This window comes from Urocampus carinirostris, chromosome 6, assembly GCF_059441175.1.
Source record: "Urocampus carinirostris isolate Australia breed hairy pipefish chromosome 6, RoL_Ucar_1.0, whole genome shotgun sequence".
Lineage (NCBI taxonomy): Eukaryota > Metazoa > Chordata > Actinopteri > Syngnathiformes > Syngnathidae > Urocampus > Urocampus carinirostris.
The window spans coordinates 43,766,084-43,788,254 of NC_142354.1; the positions used below are offsets into that span (position 1 = coordinate 43,766,084).

The 22,171-nt window shown below is 40.2% G+C and overlaps 1 protein-coding gene across 1 annotated transcript in view; it reads right to left on the minus strand.

Moving 5' to 3' along the window:
* Window positions 1–3,285: 3,285 nt before the first annotated feature.
* The window catches only part of cdh22 (cadherin 22), a 163,475-nt gene continuing 144,589 nt past the window's right edge, over window positions 3,286–22,171 (minus strand). Inside the window, exon 12 of the mRNA XM_088339075.1 lies at window positions 3,286–6,100. Coding sequence (XP_088195201.1) covers window positions 5,559–6,100 — 542 coding nt within the window. The 3' untranslated portion in view covers window positions 3,286–5,558. The remainder of the gene's footprint in view (window positions 6,101–22,171) is intronic.

Sequence of the window (22,171 nt, forward strand, 5' to 3'; positions counted from 1 at the left end):
CTAACAGTCCGATGAGTTTTGGCCTAAGTAAGTTGAAACAAGCTGTGTTGTTTTCCCGTCTTTCATTCTCCTCACCCCACGTGTGCCTATCTTACCCACTTTCCCTAAATTGTATCATTTAGCCCCAATGTCTTGTTTTATCCAATTTTCTTCTGTAGATCTGTAGCACACAATTTCCCCTGAGTATCAGAGTGTGTGTGTGTCTTGATTAAAATGCAAATCGTATTTTTAAAATACATATTTGCCACGAAGAAAATCAGTGTTCCCTCTAAGCTGCGCGCGTGTGCAATCGCACATTCTCAGCGCATAAAAAAATCTAGCCAGCGCACAAAAATCAGGGCTCAAAATAACTAATTAAGAAGCGACTTAAGTCAAAGTTACAGTGCATGAAGGTAAAAATACAGGGGTTCCCCTGACGTTGTGTCCTAAATGCGGTATTTTGAAGTCGAGTCGAATTAGAACGAAGTTGAGTAAAGTTAGTAGAGTTTGTCGAGAACCGGCTTCTTCAGCTCGGCTCACTAAAAGGATCCGGCTCTTTCGGGTCCTAAACGGCTCTTTAGGTTGTTTTTGCTTCTTTAATCCCAACATGACCAAATATTATGTAAAATTATGAACAATGACTTAAAGGAAGGAGGGAATAGAACAAAAAAGAAAAAAATACCAAAATGAAAAAGTAGTGAAAAGCTGAGAAAAAAAGAAACAAAAGGAAGAGAAAAAAGGAAGGAACAATTTAGAAAAAAGGCCAGAAAAAAAGAAAAGAAAGAAATATAGGAAAAAAAGTAAATAGAGAACAAAAAGAAAAAAGTAAGGGCTAGGAAAAAATAAACACAATGAGACTTTTTTTTAAAGGAATTTAAAAAAAAAGTAGAAAAAAACACAGAAAAAAGAAGAAAAAATTTGTGTAGCATTAAAAAAATTTCCAATCATATCAAGTGAATCTTGTTGCCAACATTGTACTTCCACTAAAAAATGTGATTAAGTACAGTTCTGTATCTTACAACCGACTCAATAAGCCCCCAAAATGTTAATATTATGCGACAAAAGATATCAGGAAAAAAAAGAAATGGATATCTTGTGAAAGAATTGTAAGATCAAACGACGTTTGTAGGCCATACAACCTTTGCAATAACACATGAGTCAATTCATTCAAAAGAGAAAAATAATTTTGCATTGCCGGAAACTCATCAAAATGTAACTCGATGTCAAGTTTTGGACATGTTTGATAATGGATTAGTTGCCACACTTGGGATTGCTGTTGCTCACCGTCGTTTCAAGCGTTGCTCACCGACTTTGTGTGAACGCTCAGACCCGTAAGGAAAATGACAGGGAACATTGATCGTAACATTATGCAACTCGATTTTATGTATGACATGACTCCAAGTTAATTCAAATAATTGATTATAAACAGGGTTTTTACCCTCCAGAATTTAAATATTTATTTGGATTAGATTCACCCCCCCCCCACCACACACACTTTTCCACATGTTGACATCAACATGAGTTAACAGTTGTTGGCATAATGAGAATGTGATCAGTTCATTCATTAAACCTTTAACACTCCTGGCCTTGTGTTAAAAAAGCGAATGTGAGATAGAAAATGAACCGTTTTTTATACATACAAACACACACTTGCAAAAAAATTTAAAATTAAATTTGCGATGAAACACAAACATGAAAAATACTTCTTTTTTTTTTACAGGAACAAGAAAAACTTCATATACAATTAACTGCTCCGACGCTCCCATAAATCACGACTGCAAGAAGGCTTAGAATGATTATTTTCCATATTTAAGTTTTGTTGGATAAAAGTTCATTCCACATTGTCTGTTTAGCAAAACTGTTTGTAGAAAAAATAATATAGAATCCAGGGACAAACTCACATGAAAGCTGGTCATTCTTCTTTGTTCCTTTTTTTCCTTCTGTTTGTCCCATTCCGGCGAAAATCCATGTCAATAAATAAATACAACATTAAATAAATACATAAATACAAACGCCTTATTAAAATAACGTTTTTTTTCTCAAAAGGACTGCCCTGATCATCTGTGATTTCCACAGGGTTGGGTAGGGTAACTTTAACTGGATTACTTTCAATTACTTTTTGATTACTCCAATACCAAATATGCTGATAAAAGACAAAATAGACTAAATATGAATAAAATGGGGGCAGCACGGCGGCGCAGTGGTTAGCGCGTGTGCGGCACAGTTCTGAGGTTGTGGGAACCTCCTGCGTGGGTTCAAATCCAGCTCCCGGCCTTACTGTGCGGAGTTTGTATGTTCTCCCCGTGCTTGCGTGGGTTTCCTCCGGGCACTCCGGTTTCCTCCCACATTCCAAAGACATACATTTCAGGTGGATTGGCCGGTCCAAATTGTCCCTAGGTGTGAATGAGCGAGTGAGTTGTCTGTCCCAGTGTGCCCTGTGATTGGCTGGCAACCAGTTCAGGGTGTCCCCTGCCCACTGCCCAATGATTGCTGGGATGGGCTCCAGCACCCCCGCGACCCTATTGAGGATAAGCGGTGCAGCTGATGAGATGAGATGAATAAAATGATGACTCACAACACGTGGTAAACTTTCTCTCCTGGCTTTGATCTCTTTGATCTCCGGCAAAACTAACATAAAATGCCACAGAAACAAAATGAAAATAAATAGATAAAGCTTCCTAACATCATTTTTGCCCTTCCATGTGTTCCGTTACTCCCCAAGCCTGCACAAAATTTAGTCATTTTATTCATTTTTAGTTTATTTTGTCTTTTATTAGCATATTTGGTATTGGAGTAATCCAAAAGTCATTGAAAATAATCAAGTTAAAGTGACCCTACCCAACCCTGGATTTCCAGTATGGCAAACAAAGAAAAAACAACAGTTGAGGAAATGGATGATGTCACTGGTTTGAGGGTGGGCACTATGTGGCCAAAAATATTGGGACCCCAGGCGTAATTCTTTTTTTTTTTTTTATACTATTGAAGCCAACAGGGATTCGAACATAAAAACTTGGTTCAACAGTGCATCACAGGAGTGCGAACAAACTAAAAAAACACCAGGAAAACAAGAAAATGAGCTCAGGCAAAACGGTCATTTCAGTCATTGGCTTTAAGTACACGTAGATAACTTCTCTGGATTAATTTACAATCAACCCCAGCAGTAGTGTAAAGAACCTGGTAAAGTTTTTTTGGTGCTACTCTGACTTGCAGTCATCCAGCTAGGCCGTCATTTTTCCTCAAAAATCATATTCTCAGGTAGTACTGTGTTGACGTTGTGACTTTAAAAGGCTCTGAAGTTGGTCATGCTTATAGGCTAGAGTTTAGCATTGGTTCCATTAGTAGGCCCTGTTTATTGTATGGAAAAATAGCAGTTTAGGGGCGGCAGTAGCTCAGGAGGTAGAGCGCTCGTCTTGGGATCAAGGGATCCCTGTTCGAATCCCGGCTCGTCCGTGTTACATGTCGAATTGTCCTTGGGTAAGACACTGAACCCCTCATACCCCCAATAAGCAGGTTAGCGCCTTACATGGCTGCAAGGCCGCTATTGGGAAATGTGGAGCACACTGTAAAGCGCTTTGGGAAGTCATTGACTTGAAAACGCAGATCATTTCATTTCAGTTAAACTACCAAATAGGTACCATCACAGTCACTGAGTGGATACAATTACCTTTCCTCTTTACAAGGGTGTCAATTCCTCCATAAAACCAGTGTTTAGAACCAGTGTTTGGTGATACTGATAAACCCCAACCCTGGATGATTGTAGTTTGATTTATTGCCATGAGTATGTTTGACATGAGGCTGGTCCTAAACTTTTAAGTAGTACATTAGATGAGATTATTATTCTATAAGCGTGTGTCATGAACCACAGGTTATCTTTCGACCAAAAAGATAAACAATCAATCCCATGCCATTGAAACCACTGTATTGTAACCTTGACGTATGCATGGAACCCCTCGGTTTCTCATGATGCTGCTTCTTTAATTGGTGAATAAGTAGTAAAACGTAAACCACAATGAAGGGGGCTATACAATTAAACTAATGCCGACAGTTCACCTATACTTGCCTCAATGCGATTAGACTCTTTCTCATCAGACTACATAGCTATAAAATTGAACCTCCCAAAGGGAAAGATGTATTACAAGAGCTTTTATTGATTGGAGATTCCAAAATCCTGTTGTGAGAGGTGGAATTAGCTAAGAGCTATTTTCGTGTGGATTGATCTTCCTGGTGCAGTCTAAAGAACAGATAGCTTTTCACTATTATACTATCTTTCAGATCTGATTTCCCCTGATTTTCCAGCCTTCGTTCTGAGAGCGCCGGTCTTCTGGTGATCCCATGAGCCAAGAAGTGTTTTGCTGGTTCGAGAGCGTTCTCCATCTGGGCACCGGTGCTGTGGAATGCTCTGATCTGCAACCTCAGTGGAAATGTTTCAATCTAAGCTTAAAACTCACTTCTACTCTATAGCATATGAATAACCTAAACTTTCCGTGGACAATATCTCTGTATTATTTGCGATTGCAACATCCTCTGCGGTCTGGTAATCCTGGAAGGGGGATACCTCATGTGTGGTCCCTTCTCAAGGTTTCTTCATTTTCCTCATGTTGAGGTTTTTTGAGTTTTTCCTTGCCCTCATGTTGGTTCCAGATCAGGGGATGTTGTAATAATAGTCTGAAAAATCCTGTGAGGCCCTTTGAGACTCTTTGTGATTAAGGGCTATACAAATAAAAATGACTTGACTTGACTATTCAAAACCATTCTAAGGTATGCTGACATTGGCTATGGAGAATCTGCCTTGATGCATTGAGATCCTTTGGTTTTCTCAATAGAGTTTTTGTTACTAACATGTGTCCCTGTTTCATTTTGTTTTCCAGGAATGCTGTCAGTCTGCTGTTAAACTTTCCACTATAATAGTTGTTGCTCCCATTGTTTTTTTGAACTTACCCTTACTATTCGGTTCCTGTAAACTTCTTCTCCAGCTAACTTTTCACTCCAACTACTCTGTTTTTACAAGGCAAAAGTTTATTTTGTTTCATGTTTCTGTCTAACAAAGAGGGTTTGTCCTTCAATTGAATCCAACAAATACTTGCTCATGTAAAGTTCAGTTTGTTCGGATATCCATGCAGGGGGAGATTCTTTTTGGAGCTGTTCAATTTGATTGTTATTATTTTGTCTGTGTGTGCTTTGTGTCCAGTTCGAGGTGTACCCCACCCTTTTAGTTTACCTGTGGCGAGACGAAGAGATCTGCCATTAAAATCAAACCAACATTTCTATCTCATCTTTGTTGTCCCAATACCTTTGTCCACAAAAAAGCAACTGTTGTTGAATACTAAATTACTATAGAGACAGTCATTTCCCGCAGTTTTTTTAAACTTTAGTTTGCTCACCTACAAATCTTCGTAATTAACATTTCAGTTTTCTCACAGCTCTCTATTTAATTCCTAAATAGGGGACCTTAGAAAAGCCAAAACATAGTCAGAGAACCCAAGTGAGATAAGGAGGTCTGTGCTATGTGTTTTAGGAAAACACAAGACAAAATAAGAGTGGGATGTATACAAAGTCTGTCAGCAGGATCGTACGTTCTGCTAGGACCCGTCCTCCTCAGCTTTTGCTGGTGCATAGTAGCCGGCCAGTTGCCTGAAACGTGGCCCCCAGTCACTGAGGTAGGAGAAATCCTGCTCGGATGTGGTGGACAGTGTGTGGATGGAGCTGAGAGACAGGGCGGGTGAGCTGCTGCCCTCAAAAGCGTACGTCTGGAACGAGTCATAGGGGGGCACCGACAGATCAGCGTCAGCCTGCTCCACCTTTTTGCGGATGTAACCTTTGAAAAGGGAAAAGTCGGCGGCCGAACACGAGGCCGGTGCCTCCGTGCCGCCCGGCATGCGGTTAGCCTGCAACCAGCGTGGTAGCGTACGGATGTCGGGGAGTGAGTCAGCGGGAGCGTTGTTTTTGGCCTCAGGGAAGTCGTAGAGATTCCGGAGTGCGCTCATGTCGTATGCCTGAGTGTCCTGCTCGCCACCGCCTTCGTCGTTGTACTTGATGACGTTGTCCCGCATGTCCTCCTCGTCTTCAGCCATCCGCTGGCCTTTCCGGTGGCGTTTGAGGGTCAGGATGAGCAAGACTAGGACTGACAAAAAGGGGGAGAAATAGTCAGTAAAAAGACAGTCCCTAAAGACTTGCCCTGGGTATGACAGTTTTAATCATCAGTCTATCTCCATCCAACCTGAAAGAGGGCATATCGATTCTAAATGAATGAAAAAAGGCAATTCAACTCACTAAAAGGCATGACTAAAATTGACAGAACCGTTGAATCATTCACAGATGGCTTGATTTTGCTTTTGGTTTAACACTATTTTACCCAATTTCAATTCTGCTTGTAATGTTTTGCGTTTTCTATCCCTCTCGACGTGTGCAATTTAAAATGTTTTGTTGTGCAAACCAAAACTCATATTTGACAAAAAACAAACAAACACACAAATACAGTCCCAGAGCTTCCAATGTACGCATCATGTCCTCTTCTGACCTGGGTTGGACCTCTTTGCTTTGTACACTCTGCACGTTGCACTGGGCAGGTCTTCCGCTGCGATACAAGGAGACACATCTGCAATGTTTCTGTTTCTTCTCAGCACCACAACTCTGTCCGTGGGATTAAAGATTTTAACAGGCACCCATCCATCTCCCCAGAGTGGAGTTACAACTCGTCCGACAAGGACTTGTCTGGGCCCAGCCTTAGATTGGGTTGCCCGCCGACATCCCGGCCGACTCAGGTAACTTGCCCCAAATAAGGTACTCGGTCCGTGGATTCAGCGTCACGCAACTCTTGATTTTCACTGTCCCTACTTTATCTGGAATGCAATCACCTCTCCATCTCTCTGTTTTAGAAAGCATTGACAGGAATTGACTGTGGTCATCAGACAGACCATTGTCAGGAGTGGAAACTAATCTCCAATAGCCTTCAGTGCTATTCAATTGAGTCAGAATATGTTCGATGACATTGGTGCCGTGACTCGTGACTTCTATCAAGCTCTCCGAACCGAGGACTGTCCTACCTCATCGTTTCATGGAGCCATCAGCTCACAGTATTTGAAATTTTAGTTACATGAACGCTTCTGTTAAGCTCATTACAGTGCAGTGTCACAGTGATGCAGATAACTAAGTGTGTATTGCACAAACCCTACGATACCAAACTGTATGTAACATCCTATATGCCGACATTTCTCGGGTAAATTTCGTGTAAATTATAACTATAACCTTATCCTTCTTGTTTTATAACCAAATGTCAGGTTTTCTATGTAAATCTCTTGATTTTCTGTCTTAAGGTAATTAGCTTGTTTTTATATTATTAAATATAAAAACAATGTTTCTCATACAAACACACACATAAAGTAACATTTCAACAATGAGTGTAATTATATCTCCGGTACTTTTAACAATCTTGTATTCTTTTATTTTGAAATCGTGTTCTTGTCAACTGTTTCCTCTGACGTGAATAAACACTCCCCTCTCTCTCTGTTCGGGACCTCAGCCAAGTAGGGCGTGAGTTTTTTGCTCCCACCATCATGTCGAATTAAACTATATACATGAATTTTTTCTGTGCAAATATAGCCACTAAATAGTTTTAATAATGTCTATCCCTGACACCTTATCTTCTCTGTTCCTTTATCTTCTTGGTTTCTTTATCCTCACTGTGAATGTGAAACTGGAGTGTCATGCCCAATTTCGTTGTCACAATATGTTAACCAATTTTGTAGCAATGACAATAAAGGTATCTCATCTCATCTAATCTCATTAGCTACACCGCTTATCCTCAGTAGGGTCGCGGGGGTGCTGGAGCCCATCCCAGCAATCATCGGGCAGTGGGCAGGGGACACTCTGAACTGGTTGCCAGCCAATCGCAGGGCACACAGGGACAGACAACTCACTCGCTCATTCACACCTAGGGACAATTTAGACCGGCTAATTCACCTGAAATGCATGTCTTTGGAATGTGGGAGGAAACCGGAGTGCCTGGAGGAAACCCACGCAAGCACGGGGAGAACATACAAACTCCGCACAGGAAGTCTGGAGCTGGATTTGAACCCACGCAAGACATGAACTGTGCCGCACATGCGCTAACCACTGCGCCGTATATTTTATTCTATTCTATTCTATTTAAAAAAATGATTATCATTGACATATTTGGGATTCTTGACAAGAAATGGATTTAGCTGATAAAAATAACCTGGACATTGAAGTAACATGCAGCAAAAATTAAACTTGAATTTATTTTCTTAGGCTTTGTAATAAAACAACCCTTGCACCATAAATATTATCCAATCAGCGCCACCGATGTACGGTTAACTTTGAGTGGACTTCTGTGCACAGCAGACAACCAGCAGGAGACTCGTTTCGACATATAGTCAAGTTTTTCATTTAAATTCATGAAAATAGATTTTGCAGCTTGGCCCAAAAATATGACTTAAAGGGGGGAAGGTTTGAGCTTTATATCAATACTCATTCACTGAAGAAAGTAAAAGGGAGATGATGTATCAGCACTTTGAAATACGTGAAATTACAGGAAAAAAAAAGATTATGTGTTTTTATTCAGCTGCCATTAGTTTATATTTACTGATTTGTTTTGTAGTGCATGCTATTCAGTACGAACAGTTGCTTGGCGTTTGAGTAGTCTGTGTGTTTTTGATATAGAATTAAAAAAAATAATAAGGTAGTAGGTTATAGTGGGTCGCCTTTTTGCATCTTCAGGAATCAATGGCTAGCGCAGTTGTTAGATGGAAAAGTTCATGGTAGCTTCGGAGGCGGAGAACTTTCCATCCATACATTTTACTCTCTATATGCATGTGCAATATTGAGACTGGAGGATGTAATTGAACCTACAATCTTTATATATGTAACGTATTTTCCGCATTAAAAGGCGCACCTAAAAGCCTTTATTTTTTTCAAAAGCTGACCATGCGCCTTATAATACAGTACGCCTTATATATGGATAGATATTAAGTCGCAAAGTCTCGCAACTAAGGCAAGCAGCCACCGACTAGATTTTCCTCCGAAGGCGAAGTCGTCCGCGGTGTATGCTGGGATTTATATACCGGCGTTTCATTTCCTAACCAATGGGTCAATCATCATTTGAATCAGTCACTATTGGCTAAAGTTATTCCGAGGTAAAGGGGTGGATCATTTTTATCATTTACAGGCTCGCATAGGCTAAAGGGGCGAAACAAAGCCTTCAATTGGCCGAAAAAGATGAATGTGAATCACACGTTGGGTTGCACTACGGCATAGAGAAAACATTTTTTACGATCCTGTATTTGTAAATATTTTACTCTCCTGGATTTACTACACTCACGGTTGTAAGAAGACCATGGTTACGTATCATTATTGAAAGTGATGGCTGCAAGAGAACTTAGGTGAGCTATGCAGCTTTATATTTTCCCGGTATCTTGTTTTAGAACGATCTTGATGTTTCTGTGATGAGTCTATTTTTAAACTAAATTCAATTCAAAGTGTTTATTGTCATTGGGACAGTAAAGAACCCCGTTTCCCTGCACAATAAAATTCTTACTTTGCTTTCCACACAGTTGCCAGCAAAAAATAAAATGGAAACTAAGAAATGTTTGTCATTACTTGAATCCCAAGACTTTAACCTTCCAAATGATATTTGGAACGATGCTTTTGAGTGATTGGTGACGTTGTACAGACACTGTTTCCGTACATATCTTAGACACGTATTTGCTTCTTTGCAAGCTTTGGGAATGTTAAGGGGGAAAAAGTTGGACTCAACTATCGGACTGTTTAGTCCATGTTCGCGGTGTAGCGCCTTATAATCCGGTGCGCCTTTTGTATGGAAAATATAGGACCAAAAACTATTTTTTGGGGGTGCGCCCTATAACCCGGTGCGCCTTATAGTGCGGAAAATACGGTATAAGTAAAATTGATTTTATCAATCTACTGTGGATATGTATCAATTCAAGTTAATATAAATAAACTATTTTAAAATGAGAAAATCAAGTCCAACTTCCAAGGAACAGAGATTTTTTAAAAATCTAATTTTATGACTGAGACAAAGGATGATTTTTAATTGTTTTTAAACGAAATTAGATTATTTTATCAAGGGCTTTTTACAACAATTGTAGAATACTATGATTTATTAATTGATAAAGGCTAAGCATATTGAATCAAAATCAACACAAAACTCTTGTAGCATCTTCAAGATAGATAGTTGTCCATAGAAGATGCCTCCACTACATCCAGTCTACATCCTCTGGAGAACAGATTTCATTTTAGGAAACCAGCCAGCTTGTGAGATTTGTGACAAGTCAGAAAAATGCTCAACTTTCAGCTTCGATGCAAAAAAGACAAAGTGCAGACAATAAACTGAAAAAGCGCTATAAAAAAAGAGGGTGCGTAGATGAAAATCAGGGGAGCGTAACAGCAAATCGATGTCAACATTTCCCTTGAACTTTTTTCATGCAGTTTCAAAGTAAAACCTTTTTTTTTTATAATTCAAACGTTTTGTTCGCTTCTTTTGAGTTTTGTTCACGCTTGAAGAAGCTCTGCTTGTCTCTTTTTGCCACAGATCTGATTCCATGCAACTACTGTAAGCAAAATTTTAACAGCCATGTCCAATATGCACTGGCAAGAACGTATGTCAGATTTTTAAAACACATACAATAGGCATCAATATGATTTTATCTTTTCCTTATTCAATAAGGTATTTAAGTAGGACAGCTTAATAGCAATGTCTCTCCTAAGCAAAGCGTCCACTGGCATTGTGCTCTGGATCATTGTTCCCTGTAATTTTCCTTAAGGGTCTGAGCGTTCACACAAAGTCGGTGAGCAACGCTTGAAACAACAGTGAGCAACAGCAATCCCAAAGGCGGCAACTAAGTCATTATCAAACATGTCTAAAACTTGACATCACGTTACATTTTGCTGAGTTTCCGGCAATGCAAAATTATTTTCTCTTTTAAATGAATTGACTCATGTACGATTGCAAAGGTTGTACGGCCAACAAACATCGTTTGTTCTTACAATTCTTTCACAAGATATCCATTTCTTTTTATTTCCTGATATATTTTGTCGCAAAATATTAACATTTTTGGGGCTTATTTATTTGGTTGTAAATACACAACTGTACTTAATCACATTTTTTTTTGAAGTACAATGTTGGCAACAAGATTCACTTGATATCATTGGAAATTATTTGAATGCAACACAAACTTTTTCTTCTTTTTTCCGTGTTTTTTTCTCCTTTTTTAAAATTCCTTTAAAAAAAAATCTCATTGTGTTTATTTTTTTCCAAGCTGTTACTTTTTTCTTTTTGTTCTCTATTTACTTTTTTCCTACATTTCTTTCTTTTCTTTTTTTCTGGCTTTTTTCTAAATGTGTCCTTCTTTTTTTCTCTTCCTTTTGTTTCTTTTTTTCTCAACGTTTCATTACTTATTCATTTTGGTATTTTTTTCTTATTTTTTGTTCTATTCCCTCCTTCCTTTAAGTCATTTTGTTGGTGCACAAAAATGCGCTTTGGTTTCCTGGACAGGTGAGTGAAGAAAAACAACATGTTGACTTATTTATTTTTAGTGAGAAATTGTCATTTTAAAATCGCCAAAAGCCTCCGTCAACATTTAAGTGGGCATTGAGGGATCATCCACACAGGAATTTCCACCATTACTCCCAAAATGCTACCTTTTGGAACAGAATCACCCAATAATTCCTGACGATGGCCACTATTTGTAGTCTAAGTGCTGCAAAAGTCACTTCCCTGCTCACTTAAAAAAATCCTTGTGAGACGAGAGGGACCTAATTCAAAATGGAATGTCTGCACACCAGTTCTTGATGATAGCCTCCAATCACTCTTCTCTAGGAAAGCAGTGCCCCTAACCATTGTTTTTATTGTCCTCCACTGTGAATGAACTAAATGAATTGTCACAGGGTTTGGATGGGAAACGGTTGCGTGTCAAATTGCAGCGCGTACCACCACGCATACTAAAGCGGGCTAATGAGACAAGAGTCTGTGGGCAAAGTGCTCACAACCTCATCATATGTACAGATGCTACTTCTGCAAAGAGAGCATTCATGACAAATTTAACCTTGTTACAAATCCTCCGTGAAGAGCCACACAGACACTTGAACTTGTAGCTAGCATCTGGGCAGTTAACTTGGAAGTTAGCTTGTGTAGCCAATGGAGTGTTGGGATTGTTGACGCGTTCTTAAGGATGGGCTGGGCATTCGTATGATGCGGCAGGGGTAAACCAGTGAAAGCTGTCGGCCCCTGCTGTTGAAATGAAATGATCTGCATTTATATAGGGCTTTTCAAGTCAAGACTTCCCAAAGCGCTTTACAGTGTGCTTCACATTTCTCAAAAGCAGCCGTGCAGCCACGTAAGGCGCTAACCTGCTTATTGGTGGCATTAGGAGTTCAGTGTTTTACCCAAGGACACTTCGACATGTAAAACGGTAGGAGCCGGGATTCGAACTGCGATCTCTTGATCCCAAGACGAGCGCTCTACCTCCTGAGCCACTGCTGCCCTAAAAGAGTGTGTTGCGTCACCCTGACCCGAGTGACATGGCCGCTTTCTGGTGTCCCATTTCATCTGGAGGGACAAAAGCATGACCACCTTAGGTGCCGAGGTGCCTAACTGGTTTGGGTGTTTGGGCAATTGAGTTGGCCATGGTCCAAACATGTTTGTGTGTGTTTCATGCTATTTTTTTTTTAACCCCCTTTTATTTTCTTTGTTATTGTATGTGTTTGTCTTGCTGTCGGTCACACCTCTCGAGGGATATGACCAAGGTAGGTAGATAGTGCTTATCAAGCTTTTTGGGGTACTATGTACGACAGGGGTTGGGAACCTTTTTGACCCAAAATCCAATTGGTCACTATTGGCAAACATTTTGTTATGCTGAATTGGTTGTTTTCTATACAGGCCCTCACATTTTATCAGAAGGACCGTGAAAAAAAAAGATAGCAATTGGCCAAGAGCAGTGTCAATCACAAAGTCAGGGGCTAATGGAAGTATTGAAAATAATCAGATGACTATTTATTTTTAAAGCAGAGAAAAAAAAGCCAAACTGACCGATACAATGAAGCTCGTCAAATATTGCAGGAATGGATTTAGGTGGATTTTCTATTTTCATTTTTTTTATCTGTCTGAATGATCATGTGTTTTGGAGTAATTATTTTACTAGACCAGGGGTCAGCAACCTATGACACGCCAGTGGCACGCGAGGGGTTAACCAGTGGCACGCTAGCGCACGGCAAAATGATATATGATGAATGATATATATATATATATATATATATATATATATACATATATATATATATATATATATATATATATATATATATATATATATATATATATATATATATATATATATATATATATATATGTACATATATATGTATATATAATATACATTTTTAAAAGCGCATTTACCTGTTATTTAAAGGATTTACGTTAGGCTTTATGTGGGTTTTTCAGTGTGAGATTGCCCGGCGCCTCGCAGAGAGAGAGAAAGAGAGACCCAGCCAATGAAACACTCCTGCGCGATAAATGAACGAAAAATAACGGCTACTCGAGCGAAAAGATCGCGCTCTCTCCAGCCAGCGTGGACAGATGACTGGGGCTTTGTGCAAAAAATAACCGTGCTGTTTTGTGCATTATGCCCCGAGAGCGTTGAACCTCATCAAGTGTTAAACGTCATTACAAGACGAAATAGGAACAAGAATTCAAGGCGGAGACATTAAAACGCGCTGTTTCCAGGTACACAGACCCTAAAAACCTTTGTCACTGCTAAAATAACCACCACTGAAGCTATGACTCATAAAGGGTTGGGTAGGGTTACTTTAACTTGATTACTTTAAATTACTTTTGGATGATTCCAATACCAAATATGCTAATAAAAGACAAAACAAAGTAAATATAAATACAATGATGACTCACAACACTAAGCTTTCCCTCCTGGCTTTGATCTCTTTGATCTCCGGCATCTTCCTATTTAGTTTCTTTTGTCTTTTATTAGCATATTTGGTATTGGAGTCATCCAAAAGTATTTGAAAGTAATCAAGTTAAAGTAACCCTACCCAACCCTGGTCACCGGGTTAAACAACAAAAAGCAACTGTGATAAACGCGAAGCCGACTGGGAATGAACCAAAGTACACAGCAAAACCTGCCAAACAACACACTGTGAGTGGCCAACGAGCGCCAAACGGGAGCAAACTAAACAGGAAAGCCCCTGGCAGCCGAATGGGGAGAGCGCTGCACAAAATTGCCCCAACCAAGAGACACGTAGAAAAAAAACAACGAAGGTCTACCTAAAAGTAGAAGAAGGCAAAAAGGGAATGCAGATTTTCCACTCCTGGGAAGCACGTGGACCTTGCATACTTCTCCCCTCAATTCTATCCTGCATGTGTACAGCTGTTTCAATAAGCACTCCCGACAAGCTGGTTAATTTGCCTCCGGGCTGCGCTACGCCGCCCTAGCTGGAAGTTCATCGCCAGCAGATGGGGAGTTAATTGGACCGGAGGCATGCAGATGCTGAGGTGCCGCAGCACCGGCTTGGATTCATCACACCGGGTCTTTAAATCAACGGATGGAGGGCTGCTTTGTTTGTAAGGTAATTAAAGAGAAATTTGTTTTCATTTTCTGCCGACATTTGATGTAACAGATAAGCGGGTCAATCTCAGGAGAATGAAGAGGCCTATTTGCAAAAGATGCTGTTGCGTGTGGAGACTATCCGCATACTGTGATAGAGCATACACACTTACTTTATTCATCCACATTCCATTCATTTGCCCTTTTTAGTTGGCTGGTACCATTAGCCAACCATAGCTTATTTTGGGCAAGAAGCCAATGCATTCTGGACTGCCCGCCACTCTTTTACAAGGTACCGTATTTTCCGCACTATAAGGCGCACCTAAAAGCCTTTATTTTTTTCAAAAGCTCACCATGCGCCTTATAATACAGTACGCCTTATATATGGATCTATATTAAGTCGCAAAGTCTTGCAACTAAGGCAAGCAGCCGCCGACTAGTTTCCCCCCCGAAGGCGAAGTCGTCCGCGGTGTATGCTGGGATTTATATACCGGCGTTTCTTTTCCTAACCAATGTGTCAATCATCATTTAAAATCAGAAACTATTGGCTAAAGTTATTCGGAGGTAAAGGGGGCGGATCCTTTTTATCATTAACATGCTCGCATAGGCTAAAGGGGGCGAAACAAAGCCTTCAATTGGCCGAAAAAGATGAATGTGAATCACACGTTGGGTTGCACTACGGCATAGAGAAAACATTTTTTACTATTCTGTATTTGTAAATATTTTACTCTCCTGGATTTACTACACTCACGGTTGTAAGAAGACCATGGTTACGTATCATTATTGAACGTGATGGCTGCAAGAGAACTCAGGTGAGCTATGCGGCTTTATATTTTCCCGGTATCTTGTTTTAGAACGATCTTGATGTTTCTGTGATGAGTCTATTTTTAAACTCAATTCAATTCAAAGTGTTTATTGTCATATGCACAGTAAAGAACCCCGTTTCTCTGCACAATAAAATCTTTACTTTGCTGTCCACACAGTTGCCAGCAAAAAATAAAATGGGAACTAAGAAATGATTGGCATTTCTTGAATCCCAAGACTTTAACCTTTCGAATGATGGAACGATGGATTTGAGTGACATCGTACGGACACCGCATCCGCACGTGTTCTCGACACGTATTTGCGTCTTTGCAAGCTTTCGGAATGTTAAAGGGGTAATAAGTTTGACTGAACTATCTGACTGTTTTGTCCATGTTCCCATTGTAGCGCCTTATAATCCGGTGCGCCTTATGTATGGAAAATATAGGACCAAAAACTATTTTTTGGGGGCGCGCCATATAACCCGGTGCGCCTTATAGTGCGGAAAATACGGTAACTTAATTTCCTGGAAGAGCAAATTTCAGTGGCAAATTATATTATTCTAGCCTTGTCCTTCAAAAAGAAGAAAAGTCACACTGCTAGCCTATATTGTTGAATAAATAAATGCTTTGTTTGATTTGTGTATTTCAATCTTTATGCAGTTCATTACTTATTTATTTTCAGCAGGAAGTATCCTGACTTTTTTGGCGGATTCAAATTGTTTAAAAAGTCGACATATTCAACTTGTTGAATCCGTTTCAGACCATCAGGGCATTTGCTGACATTCATTGGTTGTAAGCAAACCTATTAGTCCAGGCGCTGATGAACTGTGAAAGATATAGGGAACATTCCAACTCTGCCCATATTTCTCATCAGCACACATTGGATTTGGACATGAAACTCTGGACCGAAGATCAACAACATGACTCTGGGGCAGTTTTCCCTCTAATAATAATAATAATAATAATAATAATTTACTTGTATTGTCATTCTTTGTAACAATGCACACAGAACAAAATGTCGATACACCTGACCCGTACAGTTAAACTGTAGCGAGCCGATGCAAGCTGCGCAATCGCACACTGCCTGCACATTCTCAGCGCACAAACAAATCTATCCGGTGCAATGTTCCCTCTAAGCTGCGTGTGTGAGTTTTTAAAGTTTTTCGAGAACCGGCTTCTTCGGCTCGGCTCACTAAAAGGAACCGGCTCTTTCGGGTCCCGAACAGCTCTTCAGGTTGTTTTTGCTTCTTTCATCCCTATACGACCAAATATCATGTAAAATTATGCACAAAATGACCTAAAGGAAGGGGGAATAGAACAAAAAAGAAAAAAAATACCAAAATGAAAAAGTAGTGAAACGCTGTGAAACAAAGAAACAAAAGGAAGAGAAAAAAGAAGGAAAAATTCAGAAAAAAGCCAGAAAAAGGAAAAGAGAGAAACAAAGGAAAAAAAGTAAATGGAGAACAAAAAGAAAAAAAGTAAAAGCTAGGAAAAAAATGAACACAATGAGATTTTTTCAAAAGGGATTAAAAAAATAGAAAAAAACAGGGAAAAAGAAGAAAACATTTGTGTTGCATTCAAATAATTTCCAATGATATCAAGTCAATCTTGTTGCCAATATTGTACTTAGACTAAAAAATGTGAATAAATACAGTTGTTTATCGTGCAACCAACTAAATAAGCCCCCAAAAATTTTAGCATTATGCGACAAAAGATACCAGGAAAAAAAAAAAGGATATCTTGTAAAAGAATTGTAAAAACAAATGACATTTGTAGGCCCTGCAACTTTTGCAATCGTACTTGAGTCAATTCATTCAAAAGAGAAAATTAATTTTGCAGTGCCGGAAACTCAGCAAAATGTAACGTGATTTCACGTTTTGGACATGGTTGATAATGACTTTCCACACTTGGGATTGCTGTTGCTCACTGTTGTTTCAAGCGTTGCTCACCGACTTTGTGTGAACGCTCAGACCCCTGAAAAAATTACAGGGAACATTGCTCTGGGCTATGTTTTACATACAATTTGGGGCCTTTATTTTTGGGTTTGTTTTCTTATCCATGCTCACAGTCGTTTTGAAGGAACAGTGTTTCTCATTTGATGGATGTCACTGTATCGTGTAGTGTCACCGAAAACAAGTGCTAAAAAGCACAAGGAACATTAAAAACTCAAAGAGACCAAAATGCGCCATTTTACTTTTCATTTTCATCCAGCCTTTTTTAGATTTGGTAGGTACACATAAAGTCAATATGCGAATAGTTTTGTCAGCTCCCTTGAGATGCAGCTGATGCTGTGTGAATAAAATGCAAATTTATTGACCTATATGTTTTTTTTTTAAAAGCACGCTTCCGTGATTGATTAAATCAATATTTTTTTTTTTTTTATTTAATGGAGTTACTTTTACCCCTAGGTGGAACTAAATGATAAACACTACCCCTTTAGATATTTAAAAGGTGATTTTTCTTTAAAAAAAAATGAAAGTTCCAATAGCATTACTCAGCTTTGATTGAACAAAGAGTCCTGCACTGAATGTCATGATGATAAACACAATAACATTGAATTCAAGGTAAAATATATGTGAGCTAATGCAGCAGAGATCCCACGGTTTTCGCGTGTAATGGGGACCAAAAATCCACCTAAGTGCGCCGCGTTTTTATAAAAGCTCCCATAAGGTTGAATTTACCTTGAAATTACGTAATTATGTCTCCGGCTATATGGGTATATACCCTATATTTTCAATTTAACAATTATAGATCTACAAATGATAACTCTCAACAGATAACAGCAGTTGGAAAATTGGGTCGATTGTCCATCCATCCATTACCTGCACCGCTTATCATCAGTAGGGTCGCGGGGGTGCTGGAGCCCATCCCAGCTATCTTCGGGCAGTGGGCAGGGGACACCCTGAACTGGTTGCCAGCCAATCGCAGGGCACATTCACTCCCAGACAAGCATGTTTTTTTTGGGAATGTGGGAGATCTCGTTGCTTCGAGATGACGTCATTATTTTGGTGGTTGTCGAGTGAAAGAGAACCATGCCTCCGAAAAAACAGTTGGTATTTGGTGCAAATTAACAAAAAATTGGTCATTTCTTCAGTGTCGGTAATAAGTCGAAACACAATACAGAAAGTGGTAACAACGGCAATAATTCCGGCACGAAAAAACAGTTGAGAAATCCTTCAGAAGACCGCGAAGGCAAGGAAAACACGTGTTTTGAAGCGAACGAATCGACGAAAGATAATAAACAAAAGAATACTCCTGGCAAGAAAAGGACTTTTCTGCCTAAATGGACTCAATTATATTCCTGGTGGGGCAGCACGGCGGCGCAGTGGTTAGCGCTTGTGCGGCACAGTTCATGTCATGGGAACCTGTCGTGGGTTCAAATCCAGCTCCAGACCTCCTGTGCGGAGTTTGTATGTTCTCCCCGTGCTTGCGTGGGTTTCCTCCGGGCACTCCGGTTTCGTCCCACGTTCCAAAAACATGCATTTCAGGTGAATTGGCCGGTCCAAATTGTCCCTAGGTGTGAATGAGCGAGTGAGTTGTCTGTCCCTGTGTGCCCTGCGATTGGCTGGCAACCAGTTCAGGGTGTCCCCTGCCCACTGCCCGATGATTGCTGTGATGGGCTCCAGCACCCCCGCGACCCTACTAAGGATGAGCGGTGTAGCTAATGAGATGAGAGATGAGATATTCCTGGTGACGCTATGAGGAGGATGATAATGGAGGCTACATGTTCTGTGATGCGTGCACCCAGCGTGACAAAAAAACTGGATTCCATAATTCATTTTGCAAAACGAACTTTCAGAACAGCACATTGGATCGGCACAACGACAATGAAAACCACAAATTAGCTGTGGAAATTCCGTTGCTGCAATTGGACCTTGAGAAGGCATCACAACTGTGGTGGGCCAGCAAACTAGGAAGAATATATGAACTGAAAAATCTGAAGTGATTAAAACTGCATGAATATATAGACTAATATTTCAGCAATATTATTTTGTATAATGAACAACATTTTTGTGAACTGAAAAATCTGAAGCGATAACTGCTTTGTATTACCAATTAAGTGTGATGATTAAAACTGAATGAATATATAGATTTATATATTTATTTATATATTTGTCGCTGATTTACAATTTCAACCTTGATAACACTGAATTTTGGGGACCCATAGATATCTGTTGGGACCCATAGATTTTTGAGATGCGAGTCCCCGGGACCCATCACTTTTCACAGGTAAAATGAACACTGGATTGGCATTTCAGTAACTCTTTCCTCACACCCCAATAACAAAATGATTACCGTGAATCCCGGATTATAAGCCGCTACTTTTTTCCCAAACTTTCAACCCTGCGGCTTATTCAGTGATGCGGCCAATTTATGTCATTTTTCTAACGGCCGCCAGTGGCGCTCGAGTACAAAAGGTAAGATTTAGACTGGCGGAATATATGCGCCGAGGAAGACTGCAACTTCTTGGCTTGTGCATACATTAAATTAGCGTAAGAATACCCTCATCATGCAAAATGCAAAAAGAAAGGCACATGACGCAGCTTTCAAGCTAAAAGCGATCGAGCAGTCCGATAAAGAAGGAAACAGAACAACTGCACGTAAACTTGGCATAAACGAATCGATACTGAGACGCTGCAAACAGCAGCGGGAAGAACTGGAGAAATGTAAAAAGGCGAAAAAAGCTTTCCGAGGTAATAAAACGAGGTGGCCCGAACTGGAAGACCTTCTAGAAGACCGGGTGAACACACAGAGAGCAGATGCCCGAGGTGTTTCGACTGTGCAGATCAGACTGAAAGCAAAAACAATCGCCACCGAAAAGAAAATTCCGGATTTGAAAGGAGGACCGTCGTGGTGTCTTAAATTTATGAAACGAAAAGGTCTGTCCGTCAGTAGATATATGTTTAGAGGATATATATTTTTCCCACCCTTACCTCTGGAAATATACACTTTTTTCCTTGGATTACTTTCAACGGGACCCGGACTATGCAGGTCTGCATCAAACCTTAAGTACCGGTATCATTTTCCGTTCATTTTACCGGCTGTGATTTTTGGACCTTAATGAAGGACATTCAGTTTCAATCGCGGGACTTAAAGTCGGGTTTGGTTTAATTTTGTGTTTGTGTTACATTTTTTCACGTGGGCGGATGCGGCTTATATACAGGTGCGGCTTGTGTAAGTACAAAATCGGTTTTCCTCTTAAAATGTGGTGGGTGCGGCTTATAATCGGGTGCGCTCTATAGTCCGGAATTTACGGTACATAAATAAAGGCCTACTATAGGTTTTGCGTTTGATTAGCGACATCCAGGTACGATATACAGTATGGTCACTGCCTCCTGATCCAGCTTCTCTTTGAGTAACTCTCCTCCTCTCTCTCTTCATCTCTCAGGTAATATCAATATTTCTGTAAACCGCTTGATTCTTAAATAAGGCCTATTAGGTTCAATACTGAATATATATGACACCTCACCACACACAGCTAAAGCTTAACTACCGTATTTTCCGCACTATAAGGCGCACCGGTTTATAGGGCGCTACAATGGGAACGTGGACAAAACAGTCAGATAGTTCAGTCCAACTGATTACCCCCTTATCATTCCCAAAGCTTGCAAAGACGCAAATACGTGTCGATAACACGTGCGGATGCGGTGTCCGTACGATGTCACTCAAATGCATCGTTCCATCATTCGGAAGGTTAAAGTCTTGGGATTCAAGAAATGCCAACCATTCCTTAGTTTCTATTTTCTTTTCCGCTCGCAACTTTACTGTGCATATGACAATAAACACTTGGAATTGAGTTTAATTTAAAAAAAGATACTCCATTCCATCCATTATCTGCACCGCTTATCACAGAAACATCGAGTTCAGTCTGAAACAAGATACTGGGAAAATATATAATATATATGTATATATATATATATATGGGCAGCACGGCGGCGCAGTGGTTAGCGCTTGTGCGGCACAGTTCATGTCATGGGAACCTGTCGTGGGTTCAAATCCAGCTCCAGACTTTCTGTGCGGAGTTTGTATGTTCTCCCCGTGCTTGCGTGGGTTTCCTCCGGGCACTCCGGTTTCCTCCCACATTCCAATAACATGCATTTCAGGTGAATTGGCCGGTCCAAATTGTCCCTAGGTGTGAATGAGCGAATGAGTTGTCTGTCCCTGTGTGCCCTGCGATTGGCTGGCAACCAGTTCAGGGTGTCCCCTGCCCACTGCCCGATGATTGCTGGGATGGGCTCCAGCCCCCCCGCGACCCTACTGAGGATAAGCGGTACGGCTAATGAGATGAGAGATATATATATATATCAATAATAATGTGCAACCAAGGTCCTCTTATATCCGTGAGTGCAGTAAATCCAGGAGAATAAAATATTTACAAATACAGAATGGTTTAACATGTTTCCTCTATGCCGTAGACAACCACACTTGCTATTCACATTCATCTTTTTCGGCCAATTGCAGGCTTTGTTTTGCCCCTTAGCCTATGTGAGCCTGTAAATGATAAAAAAGATCCGCCCCCTTTACCTCCGAATAACTTTAGCCAATAGTGATCGATTCAAATGATGATTGACACATTGGTTAGCCAATGAAACGCCGGTAAATAAATCCCAGCATACACCGCGGACTACTCCACGTTCGGGGGAAAACCGAGTCGGCGGCTGCTTGGATTAGTTGCAAGACTTTGCGACTTAATATTGATCCATATATAAGGCGCACTGTATTATAAGGCGCATGGTCAGCTTTTGAAAAAAAATAAAGGCTTTTAGGTGCGCCTTATAGTGCGGAAAATACGGTACTGTT